Source organism: Drosophila obscura, unplaced genomic scaffold, assembly GCF_018151105.1.
Source record: "Drosophila obscura isolate BZ-5 IFL unplaced genomic scaffold, ASM1815110v1 contig_31, whole genome shotgun sequence".
Classification (NCBI taxonomy): domain Eukaryota; kingdom Metazoa; phylum Arthropoda; class Insecta; order Diptera; family Drosophilidae; genus Drosophila; species Drosophila obscura.
In genome coordinates, this window is record NW_024542819.1 from 1498183 (window position 1) to 1512187 (window position 14005).

Here is a 14005-nt window from a genome sequence, read left to right on the forward strand (position 1 = left end):
ATTTCAGCTTACCGTCTGGGAAATATAAAGCATTGAAATGCAAAAATGATGATTTTTGTGCGGTATTTTTTACGAAATTTTGACTTTAAAAACTCAGGAAAAGTCGAAAAAAAATTATATCCTGTGTCTTCTATTTTTTTGTGTATAGGTGCATTAATTTGGCGTCGTTTAAGGTATCGCTCATTAAAATCTATGGAGAGACTTTGGAGCTAAAATTCGTTAACCAAACCTAAAAAATGAAAAAAAATAAACTACCCTTTGGAAGGTTGCGGGCCCAACTGCCAATTGGGAATTGGGATCGCGATCAGGCACCAAATGTACAACCCTTTTTCGTTTGCTTTGTTCACAGTATGTGACAAGACGATCTTGATGAATCATTTCGCGCACAGCATCGATATTTTGTGGCACAAAAATTCATTTGTAACTACGTTCGCGAAATTCGTCCTGCAACGAAGGACGTCCACGATTGAATTCGCGATACCAGTTTTTTACATTGCCAATGCATGGCGCTTCATCAATAAAAGTTGAACTAAGCTGATCTAAGTATTCTTGGCTTAAAATTCCACCTAAAATATCATGACAAAGACACTTTCTTTTTTTTTTTTTTTTATTTATTTATTTATTCGCCAACGGATAAACCTTATCTGGCTAGACTAACTTAATTCTACATTAAAAAGTAAATACAAAATGAGGAACTAACAATTAAACAAGAAAAACTCAGAAAGCAACCGTCTGACGGCTCCTTTCCCAAGGCATGTCTAAATTTAAATTTCTGCCTGAGATGAATTTTTTATTTATCGTTAATCGATATTAAAGTTGTATGTATTTTTGTATGTATGTACATATGTATAAAAAAGTTGTATGTATGTTTAATTTATAAATCTCCAAACTTTTTCATGCAACTGTACGCAACTTATGCAACTGCAACTGTAACCATTTGGTCCAAGTACGACTAGAAGTGACCTAGGCCAGAAACAAAAATATCACCCCTCGTACATGTTTGCGTTGTTGTTTTCAATTGTCTTTGTTGATTGCGTTCATCACGTGACCTTGTTGGATTTGTTCGTCTGTTCTTTCTGGTCTACTACTTCTCCAAAATGGCACAACTTGAGTCTGATTGGAATTGTTCACTGTAACGCACACAAAAATTAACCAAATTACTGTTTTTACTGAGGAAAATCGGCATCCAAAGCTTTCACAGTCACTAAACATGTAACATACACACAAATTGTGTGGGATATTGTTTATACAAAAATATTGAAATCCCGATTAAAAAATGGTGGATAGTTAGGAAGGTGTAAAGTACTTGATATCCTATTCTAGTCGGAGCTAGTCGGAGTCGAGCAGAGACTAGCATATACATATGCACAGTCTTCTTATCACGCTGGAAAGTCAACTAAGACCGCCATACACTGACTTAGAACTAAAATCTAAAAGACATAGTTCTAAACAGATATCATTGGACGCATTTATTGACGTATTGGCAATACGTTATAAAATGCGATAGATAACAAACGCTGGCATGATCAGATTTTTTCGGAATGCATGCAAAAAGCCTTGAATATAACCCATGGAAGATGTGTGGATAATGGGCAAAACAACGAGTCCAAACTGTCTTAGTTCCATTTAATCGAAATGGAACGACAATTGACTTCTCTATTGAAGTCGTTTACCTATAAGTCACACTTGAATACGACTGAATAGTACGAGTCACGTGCAACCTACACCTATGAACGATCGATCATAAATAAAACCCTAAGAGCATTCTTTGCCCTACTGCAGGTTGCTGGGCCTGCATCTACACCAAGCTCAACACTACCCTTCCAGACTCACGAAATTTCGACTCACGAACTTACACCCTAGGAAATAAGTCTTCAGCAATAGCTTGCTGATTTCCATGTAGTGTTGGTGGGGCGAATTTCAGTTTAGATGGTACAATCCCAGGAAAACGCACTTCCACTTGTTATATACGATTTTCCACCTGCTTAATCCCCGTATATACAAGATGATCCACTTTGGTTTGCAGCTGCCACTCGCTGCCTGCCCCTGGGTACGCCTTGTATGTGTAATTTGAACATCTGTAATCTAAATCTACAATATAGATTCTACATATTCTCCGCGAAAGATCACGCACTGTACTGGGCAGAGTGTGTGCGAGCGGGAAAGAGAATAAAGAGCATCTGCAGCACTGCGTGGGCGGGGTAAGCAATTGAAAATTTATTTCTTCATTCTGGCTATAATTATGATCCGATCTGAGTCAGATTCGGCAGTCTGGTAGTGGTCATTTTCTACGATACTGAGTTTTTATTTTTATCGTATCTTTAAAATTGTGCCTGCCACAGATTTTCGTCCTTTGTGGGGGCGGAAGGGGGCGGGCGAAATATTAAAAAAAAAACACTTGTACCAGTGGGATACCACATGAGTCTGGAAACAAAATTTGGTTGCTGTAGCTCTTATAGTTTCTGAGAACTAAGCGAAAAACAAGACGGACGGTCAGACAGACATGGCTATATCGAGTCGGTTATTGATGCTGGTCAAGAATATATATTTTATGGGGTCGGAAACGTTCATTCTCTGCGTTACACACATCCTTTTCGACCAACAATCTAATAATCTAATATCTAATACCCATTAACTCTTCGAGCACCGGTATAAATATCAGCTGTTATACTGATTGGACTCAGAAGCCTAAGCGTATCAAACCCGACTGTTTGATACGCTTAGGCTTCTGAGTCTGAGTCCAAACAGTCGGGTTTGATACGCTTAGGCTTCCGAGTCCAATCAGTATAATTGACATTAATTAATTAATTGACAAAATGGTGCGTTTGGCCATTTTCAAGTTGGTGAATCTGTCTTCCAAGTGATAAAGGTAAATAGGCGCTCTTGTGTCGGCATAATTTAATGATAGGAATTTCTCCCCATTGTTTGTAAGTTGTAGATGTCAAGAAGAAGTCAAGAATTTTGACAGCTTGGCGTCTACATAAATTTCATTGCAGATAACACAACTCAGCACGATTTTTCCTCAAGGAACCAAACCGACTTTTTCTGATAGAGAGTTACCACTTTTATTTTCCACATAACTTTAGTATCTTAAATCTGGTTTTAATGAACTTTGCTGTTCTGAAAAGCTAATAAATACAGCTATAAATTCAACCAATTTGTTGTTTCAGCTTCTCGTCTAGGAAATATTAAGCTTTCAAATGCAAAACTAATGATATTTGTGCGGATTTCTTTCAAAATTTTGACTTTCAAAACTCAGGAAAAGTCGAGAAAAAAAAAGATCTTCTGTGTCCTAATATTTTTTTTATAAGTGCATTAATTAGACGTCTTTTAAAGTATTGCTCATTCTATGGAGAAACGGGTCAGCTAAAATTTTTTAACCATCCCTCCACATTTTACCGTTTTGAACGTTGCTGGCCCACCAAGCTATGCTTGTTTTGAAATTATTTTATGTTTCATTTAAAAAAATAGAAAGGTCCGGCGTAAAAAAAAAAATGCATCAAACAATTTCAAAGCCAAAATTCTATCAATCGGTGCGGGTCCTTGAGGAAAAATTGTGTCGGGTAATGTAATATTTAGGGACCGTATCTATTTAAAATCACAAAATAATAATTTTTTTAAGTTTTTAGGATAATCATTATTGATAATTATTATTATACCCGTACTCAAAAAAGAGTAAAGGGGTATATTAGATTTGTGGTAAAAGTGGATGTGTGTAACGCCGAGAAGGAATCGTTTCGAACCCCATAAAGCATATATATATTCTTGATCAGCATCAATAGCCGAGTCGATATTGCCATGTCTCTCTGTCCGTCCGTCCGTCCGTCCGTCTTGTTGAGCACCTGGATCTCGGAGACTATTAGAGTTAGGGTAACACAATTCCAGACTCATGTGATATCACACTGCTACAAGTGTATTTCAAAATTTCGCCCCGCCCCCTTCCGCCCCCACAAAAGACGAAAATCTGTGGCAGGCACAATTTTAAAGATACGATAAAAATAAAAACTCAGTATCGTAGAAAATGACCACTACCAGACTGCCGAATCTGACTCAGATCGGATCATAATTATAGCCAGAATAAAGAAATTAGTTTTCTGTAGCTTCCGCCGACCCCTCCTGCAAGAAACCAACCACTCATTCTCTTTCTCGCTCTCACACTCTGCCGCGTTCAGTGCGTGAGCAACCCCTAGCGGAGGAGATGTAGAATCTAAATGGTACATGTATAATCTACATGTTAGATGTATAATATACATAGTATGTGTAGATGTAGATAACAGATGTAGCAAAAAAATGTAAAATACAATTTTTTCTTTTTTATTTTAAATTCTAAAAAATTGTAAGCTCAAAAATTATATACTGAATGGGTACGGGTATAAGTAGAGTCGCGTCCCCAGAAGCGACTCACACGTTCCTTCTCGTTTTTATTATTTACACTGTGCGACAGTCATTTTGTACTTTTCACAAGTCAAAAATTAGGTTGTAGGCCGAGATGAGTATATCACTTCCTTATACTTAGAACTTGCACTACACCCCCAAAATCTTGTTTAAAAATCGCAGTATTTTTTATTTTGTATTTATTAAAATTTTTTTAAATGTTAAAGTTAAAAAAACATTTAAAATGGTAGAATACTTAAACTTTGAGTCGCTATATCTTTATATATATCCATTTTGTCACCAAGAATCAAAAATCCTGTGAAAGGTACTTGTATTTTCTTGTTACTTTTACTACATACCCGCGCTGCAGTCTCCGAATAAAAATTATAAAATGGCAAACGGTCATCGAATTAAGGTTTTTGAATTTTTAAAAAAGATTTTAGAGGTATGTATATTGCAAATTCTATGTATGAGGAAATGATCTACTCATCACGGCCCACAACCTAAATTTTGTCTCGTGCTGAGTACATTAAAAAGTTTCTCATTTGTCGCACAGTGTAATTATTAATAATAATCCATAATAATAATGTTAGAGCAAAAAAAATAACTTAAAAATAATGATTAAATTTTCAGTTTTATTTTTTTGCTCAAATAAAAAACTGAATGTTAAATAATGAAAATATCCAGGGGTAAACTAATATCTGTTCTGTCAAGGTCAAGGCACCAGAATAAGCATTCTCCAGACTAAGACTTAGGTCTAAAAGAAACGAAATCCAGCCATGCGTAGTCTCACCGATCGGATCAAAAGATATTGAGAACAATCCAATGGGGAAAAAGAATGCAAATGTAGCTACGACAAATCCAAACCTACACCATGTTATTGCCGACGCTATGGTAGTACAGGCTTAAAACCACATAGCGCAGAAATATAAAATGTACTGCAGAAAGGATCGATCCAGTAAATAGCATCGCGTGAGAGAAAATAAATAAATATTACAAAATTATATTTTGTTAAGTCAAGTCAAATTTGGAAAACCACCCAAAAATTAGAATGGTTTGGAAAATAAGAATTTTTTTTACAACTTTCATTGATAAAAATGAATACACATTTGGCTGAGCCAAAAAAATGTTTTTTTAAATATAAAGGGGACACCCCTTAATTTTGTTATCTTGGATTTGATAATAATATTAAAGTTTTTATTTTGATTTAAAAAAATATATTTTGAACGAAAAAAAATTTATTTTGCTTCGATATTGGATATTGGATAATGTGTAATCTATTGCACATATATTGATTCCATTAATATTGTCATTAATCAGTTATTGGCATTAAAAAAAACCTGCACAAGTTTTTGCGAACAAGTTAACTATATATCAACCTCAGCTGAACTTTTCCTTTTTATACCCGTACTCAAAAAAGAGTTAAGGGGTATACTAGATTTGTGGTAAAAGTGGATGTGTGTAACGCAGAGAAGGAAACGTTTCCGACCCCATAAAGTATATATATTTTTGATTACCCGATCAATAGCCGATTCGATATGGCCATGTCCGTCCGTCTCGATGAGCACCTAGATCTATGAGACTTTAATAGCTAGAGAAACCTACAAGTGCTACAAGTGTATTTCAAAATTTCGCCCGCCCCCACAAAAGGACGAAAATCGATAAAACTTAAAACAGTATCGTTGAGAATGACCATATCTACCAGACTGTCGAATCTGAATCAGATCGGATCATAATTATAGCCAGAATAAAGAAATTAATTTTCAGTCGCTTCCCCTGCCCCCTCCTGCCCACGAACAACGCAACTCATTTTCCCTCTCGCTCGCACACTCTGCCGCGTTCAGTGCGCGAGCAACCCCTAGCGGAGGAGATGTAGAATCTAAATAGAACATGTATAATCTACATGTTAGATGTATAATATACATAATATATGTAGATGTAGATAACAGATGTAGCAAAAAAATGTAAAATGTAAATTTTTTTTTTTTAATTCTAAAATTCTAAAAAGTTATATGCTCAAAAATGTAAATGCTGACTGAGTACGGGGGGTCGCGCCCAGCGACTCGCGTCCTCCGTTTTATCTAAATTCTAAAAAATCATAAGCTCAAAATGTATATACTGAATGGGTACGGGTATAAGTAGAGTCGCGTCCCCAGAAGCGACTCACACGTTCCTTCTCGTTTTTATTATTTACACTGTGCGACAGTCATTTTGTACTTTTCACAAGTCAAAAATTAGGTTGTAGGCCGAGATGAGTATATCACTTCCTTATACTTAGAACTTGCACTACACCCCCAAAATCTTGTTTAAAAATCGCAGTATTTTTTATTTTGTATTTATTAAAATTTTTTTAAATGTTAAAGTTAAAAAAACATTTAAAATGGTAGAATACTTAAACTTTGAGTCGCTATATCTTTATATATATCCATTTTGTCACCAAGAATCAAAAATCCTGTGAAAGGTACTTGTATTTTCTTGTTACTTTTACTACATACCCGCGCTGCAGTCTCCGAATAAAAATTATAAAATGGCAAACGGTCATCGAATTAAGGTTTTTGAATTTTTAAAAAATATTTTAGAGGTATGTATATTGCAAATTCTATGTATGAGGAAATGATCTACTCATCACGGCCCACAACCTAAATTTTGTCTCGTGCTGAGTACATTAAAAAGTTTCTCATTTGTCGCACAGTGTAATTATTAATAATAATCCATAATAATAATGTTAGAGCAAAAAAAATAACTTAAAAATAATGATTAAATTTTCAGTTTTATTTTTTTGCTCAAATAAAAAACTGAATGTTAAATAATGAAAATATCCAGGGGTAAACTAATATCTGTTCTGTCAAGGTCAAGGCACCAGAATAAGCATTCTCCAGACTAAGACTTAGGTCTAAAAGAAACGAAATCCAGCCATGCGTAGTCTCACCGATCGGATCAAAAGATATTGAGAACAATCCAATGGGGAAAAAGAATGCAAATGTAGCTACGACAAATCCAAACCTACACCATGTTATTGCCGACGCTATGGTAGTACAGGCTTAAAACCACATAGCGCAGAAATATAAAATGTACTGCAGAAAGGATCGATCCAGTAAATAGCATCGCGTGAGAGAAAATAAATAAATATTACAAAATTATATTTTGTTAAGTCAAGTCAAATTTGGAAAACCACCCAAAAATTAGAATGGTTTGGAAAATAAGAATTTTTTTTACAACTTTCATTGATAAAAATGAATACACATTTGGCTGAGCCAAAAAAATGTTTTTTTAAATATAAAGGGGACACCCCTTAATTTTGTTATCTTGGATTTGATAATAATATTAAAGTTTTTATTTTGATTTAAAAAAATATATTTTGAACGAAAAAAAATTTATTTTGCTTCGATATTGGATATTGGATAATGTGTAATCTATTGCACATATATTGATTCCATTAATATTGTCATTAATCAGTTATTGGCATTAAAAAAAACCTGCACAAGTTTTTGCGAACAAGTTAACTATATATCAACCTCAGCTGAACTTTTCCTTTTTATACCCGTACTCAAAAAAGAGTTAAGGGGTATACTAGATTTGTGGTAAAAGTGGATGTGTGTAACGCAGAGAAGGAAACGTTTCCGACCCCATAAAGTATATATATTTTTGATTACCCGATCAATAGCCGATTCGATATGGCCATGTCCGTCCGTCTCGATGAGCACCTAGATCTATGAGACTTTAATAGCTAGAGAAACCTACAAGTGCTACAAGTGTATTTCAAAATTTCGCCCGCCCCCACAAAAGGACGAAAATCGATAAAACTTAAAACAGTATCGTTGAGAATGACCATATCTACCAGACTGTCGAATCTGAATCAGATCGGATCATAATTATAGCCAGAATAAAGAAATTAATTTTCAGTCGCTTCCCCTGCCCCCTCCTGCCCACGACAACGCAACTCATTTTCCCTCTCGCTCGCACACTCTGCCGCGTTCAGTGCGCGAGCAACCCCTAGCGGAGGAGATGTAGAATCTAAATAGAACATGTATAATCTACATGTTAGATGTATAATATACATAATATATGTAGATGTAGATAACAGATGTAGCAAAAAAATGTAAAATGTAAATTTTTTTTTTTTAATTCTAAAATTCTAAAAAGTTATATGCTCAAAAATGTAAATGCTGACTGAGTACGGGTATAAGTAGAGTCGCGTCCCCAGAAGCGACTCGCACGTTCCTTCTCGTTTTATTCTATAATTCTAAAAAATCATAAGCTCAAAATGTATATACTGACTGAGGACGGGTATAAGTAGAGTCGCGTCCCCAGAAGCGACTCACACGTTCCTTCTCGTTTTAATGTATATTTAACAAAAAATATTTATTTTCTTTTAGTGGTAGCCACCGCCAAACATTACACTACAATTTTTTTTTTTAAATTGTATAATTTTATTTAATAACAAAGAACAGAATAAGGGAGTGTCCGCTTGAAAAAAATAATATATGTATACATATATATATTTTCATCAAACTTTGGCCCAGCCTAATACACAGTAATAAATTCCACAAACAGTAAACAGTTTACTTTTTATTCGACCTGAAAGATGCAGTATGTGAATAAGATGAATACATTTTTGCACACTTACTCCCAAAGTAATTCAGATTTTCTTGAAATTTAAATTTGTGAAAGCTCTGGAAAATTCTCTATCGGATGCGTGTATTCATATAATCCAAAGCGTTCAAAAAATTCTTTGACTTTTGCCACCTCTTTTCGTCTGATGTCCCACTGTGCGCCGACTGGTTCCTCTTCATTGTCGACTTATAGCTTTGGCCATCAAAGAATCTACTTATACTCGTACTCAGTCAGTATATAAATGTTAGAGCTTATGATTTTTTAGAATTTCAAAAATTTTTACGTTTCCTTCTCTGCGTTACACATATCCACTTTTACCACAAATACAATATACCCCTTAACTCTTTTTGAGTACAGGTATAAAAAAGGCATGCTAATAATGTTTTTTTTTATTGTTGTTGCACCGCTCCCAAGCTCAAAATGATCACCTATACGTGTCTATAGACATAAAAGTTACAAAAAAAACTCACAAAAAATATAAAATTATAAAAAACCAAACAGAAATTATACAACTGAAAATAAAACTAATCATGCTTAAAGACAAAAATTTAATGTAAGATAGTAATAACCGAATTTTCGTTTATACGTTTAAGATTATCATACTTTTGTGACTAGTGAGTTAAAAAAATATTAAGATATGTATTTGACCAGATTAATATTTTTTTTTAAGGAATTACATTTTTCTCTTCTTTTTCCGGTTCTACTTGTCATTGTAAAACTTCAGATATTGATGGAATTCAAAAGGCCTCAAATACGAACGGTAACTATTTATTATATTCTAAAGTCACAAACTTTGTTCAAAACCACTGTTCTACTGATCATATGTACAAGTTGAAAGCTATACTATACTGAATTTAAATTGATAACATATTTATGTACATTATGGTTGGGGTCATTTTAAAAAGTGTAAAAAAAAGTGTCTAAAAAAGTTATCTTTGGTATAAAACAATAAAAAAAGCTTTTGGCTGATTCGACTTAGATTCGATTAGAGGTGTAGACTTGTGCTCAAAGTTCAAAAACACTATACTTGGCCGATGGTTCTTATGGCTTTGCCATAAGTAGACTGCCTCTTAAGTCCTGACGGACAAACCAAATAACATTGAAAATGGGGTTAAAAATATTTTCAAGGTAGCCGAAACCTCATTATGAAACGTGTTATTTTTTTGACGAATGTAAATTTAGTTATATAAAACGTGAGCGTAGATAAAAACAGTTCTAAGCATATTTTTTAAAATAATGCCAATCTTTTAAATGGAAGTGGCGAAATGTCAATCTGTACGTTGCCTGGGTATATACCAACAAATCTCATAGTTTTCAAGCGACCTGGCAGTACATTTTTAACAATTAAAAATTGTGTGTACAAACATATATTGCCGTCACTTTTCTAAGTGAGTGTGAACAAATTATAGTAATCCAGTCAGTCTGTTTTAACAAAATGTTTTAAAATTCATCGTCAGCTATGAAGGGCTTATTAATTGTTTGATCTGGAACAAAGTAATCTACATGACGCACAACATTCAAAATTCGAATTATATTGGAATATTCTTTTTTTTATTTTTAATTAAGAATGGGAGGAAGCTTTTAAAAATGTAATGCTACGGAACAATAAACAAGTTGAGGAGCAACTTTTACAGCAACAAAATCTACAACAGCACCATTTTCATCAGCAAGTACTGCAACAACAGGAAGAATTCCTTCGTATACACGAATTACAAAAAAGAAACGACTTGGGAAATAATATTGCGCTGACGCAAGTAAATGCTCCTAATGCTGGTAAGTTTATTATAATAAAAACAAATCAGAAAGGTCATATGTTTGACCTTAACTGGAATTTACTTATATTTATCCTAACTTAGAATACTTACTTAGATATAACGAATAAAATTATCAGTCAACAACATTTAAAGCCTAAATGGACATAATCAGTTAGTGTATATGGGCATATCCGCGGGTCGCGAACGTACGTTCGCACGCTTTTAATGCACAAAAAAGATAGAAAACAAAAACTTTCCAAGACTTTTTTTCTGCGTTTCAATAGCATTTTGTTAGCTCTATGCTTAGTGCAAATGATGGGGTTCATCGAGTTTTAGTTTTTAAAATAATTTAAAAAAACATGCGGTCGCGAACGTACGAAAAATAGAAGTCGACTTTGACTTAATATAGAAAAATGCAATTATCTGCGAATTGGAACGGAATATTCTTTAACGATAAATTGACTTTAAAAGAGGATTAATGTAGCTTTCTATAAAGTATATTCACATAAAATTATCTTCATTGGTTTTAAAAAAATTAAATTAAGTACCGGTCGCGAACGTACGGGTCGCGAACGTACGATTTTTCCATATGTATTTTAAATTTTTTCACCTTACGTTTTCCCTTGAATCAGTTCATATTTCCCTTAAAACCAACTAATTACTCCATTTTATGTACGTAATAACATTTATAGTAAGAAGAGAAAATTGTATTTAAAATGAAAAAAATGAGCTGCTTTTTCGAGCAATTCATTTTACTTTTGTGAATCGCTTTTAATTTTATTGAGATATCGGGTCTGTTTTTCACTTGTTTTAACCATCTACGAATATTTATATGCGTGTTAAACAATTAAAAGTAAAAGTAACAAATAAAAAAAATACTTATGGTCGCGAACGTACGCTACTTCGAAAATCAAAATAAAAAGTTTGGTTAATAATAACCCCAAAGTTTTTTTATATTTAAAATAGTTACACAAAACTTACTTTACACATGCAGTTTAAGCCACCTGCTTGCATTCAATGCAAAGCAATTACAATACAATTATGTTTTCGGTCGCGAACGTACGATTAGAACATAGATAAGAAGCAAAATAAAAATTAACCGTTAACTGAAGATTTTTTTGGTCTCTTTGCATTTTTCTCTTCTTAACAGATTGCAATAGAGAGATTTGGTATAAAGAGATGCAAACATATCATATGTTTTGCATGCAAAATAATTAAATATAAAAATGCCTTTAAAAAAAGCTAAAAGTGAAGAAATCACATTTTTCAAGTCTTCAGACAAATTTTCTCATGAAAACCACTGAGATATGCCATAAAACCATGGCATTATGAAAATTTGGACATTTCTTTATAAGAATACACAAAAAAATACGATGATTATGAACATTTTATTTTTCGGTCCTGGTTGACCATTCGGCGGATATGCCCATATATAAATTATTAAATGTTACCCCACTATACTAGCCGAGGCGTTATCCATCGGCAGGGAAAGATTGGGTTGATTAATTATGGTCGCCCTAAAGCTCGGGCAGCGTTGCAGCGCAGCGGTGCCCAATTCTGCATCGTCAACAGCTCGTGCAGACGTTAGCGGCGACCAGCGGATGTTTATGCAACATAGTTACATGATTCCGCACATCCACTCTTCCAAATGGAATTCCACCAACCTTGCAGTTGGTGGAGAGTGTTAACTCCCCCTCTCGACACTCTCAAGCTTTCGATCAGCGCGTTGATTTGGCTCACGTCCCTCTTCCTTTTGAGATGGAATCTGATGTGGATGATTCCACCTAGTACTGTGCACAGAACCATTCCCAGCCCAAAAGCGAGGATCGGATTTAGCCTGACCGTAGTAGCTTGCTCGACTTCCTTGATGTAGTTTCGGGTTGACCTCGCTGAGCTGGCGCCGGATTTGTAAGCTCAGGATCGTCTCGTGCCCAGTAATGTTTATGTCGGACACTGATGCGATGCCGGGGGATTGCTGTTGGATGTTATGGCGATTCCGGAACCGGGAGCCGTTTATGTTCGCGAAGTTCTTGAAGGTGACCAGCTACGTTCCGGAGGTTATGATAACGTGTCCGAGTCGCAGCTGATAGTGGCAGGCCTGTTGTTGATGAAGACCGTCGTCTATGAGGGTGATGGGCTCCAGGTGGCTCGGTTGCGAAAGGCAATCACCAGAGTGTAATCCCTGCGCACAGGAACCCCTCTTTTCTCTTTTGCAGAAGGTGGTCGTGCATCTCGTGACTGCACATACTTGGCCGCCGCACTCGGCTACGGTGTTCTCGGTCAGTCGCAGTATCATTCCGTTGTGCTCAACCGGGAAAACTATGATTCTTTACATGCATTGCTAACTCTAGGGTATTCTATTATTAAATGGATTTTGTTATTGGATTGCAAGATTTGTATTCTAAATACTTCTAATAAATTGGAAACAGTGACCCCTGTGAATTGGTCAGCGAGTACAGATTCTATGTTGAGCATTAGGTTGGCTATTTCAGTAATTAAAATTCTATTCTTAGTTAACAAGGTTTCGTACAGGTGGGCTTTGTCGATTTGCGATTTTCTCTATGCTAAGAATCTTGTTCACTGTGCTCGTAAGGGAGTTCAACTGGCTTTTAACCTTTGTGCTTATTTTGATTTGCCTATGAAGTACCCAGACAATCCTGCGGATAAGAATACGTATAAAACATAGGGAATAAAAAACTAAAAAATACCACCAGCAATTAACTTTCCTTAGACCTAAAAGGAGCACCTACCTCGGTTTGTCCTTATGGACCGACCTCCCCTTAATCAGGACCGTTGTCCCAAAGTGTGCCTCAACTGCTTCCTCCACATACAAGGGCGTGAGCTTACTCCCTAGGCGTGGGGAGTCCTATTGGACTTAACTAAAACTTTTTCGCCTACTCTGAACATTCTGTTCTGGAGTGCTTTGTTGTCTCGATTGTTCTGTACAATCTGGGCTTTTTGCACTTTATTTTGAATGTCCTTGTTCGTTACCGCTGCTACAGCGTGCAGAACGTCAATGGGCTTTCTGTTGGTGACGGAGTACTCTGATGTTGCTTGAAGGAAGAGGTCGACCGTGTCGGTGAGGCACCTAGATATCTCGACGAGAGTACTATGGAACCTTTCAACGTGCCCATTCGAAGTACTGTGGAGGGGAGGAGCGTTAGCAATGTGGACCCGAAGCTGTTTTGAAATAGCGACCTGATGGTCTCAGAACTTAGCGACGGTTCTTGTCGCAATATATTTGCTTGGTGTTGGGGAAAATG

At 35.5% G+C, this 14005-nt stretch overlaps 1 protein-coding gene across 3 annotated transcripts in view; it reads left to right on the forward strand.

Moving 5' to 3' along the window:
* Positions 1 to 14005, forward strand: part of LOC111078311 — a 45933-nt gene that overhangs the window by 17100 nt on the left and 14828 nt on the right. For all 3 annotated transcript variants that reach the window (XM_041594684.1, XM_022372923.2, XM_022372924.2), the window contains exons 10-11: positions 9713 to 9748; positions 10555 to 10761. In XM_041594684.1, coding sequence (XP_041450618.1) covers positions 9713 to 9748; positions 10555 to 10761 — 243 coding nt within the window. The remainder of the gene's footprint in view (positions 1 to 9712; positions 9749 to 10554; positions 10762 to 14005) is intronic.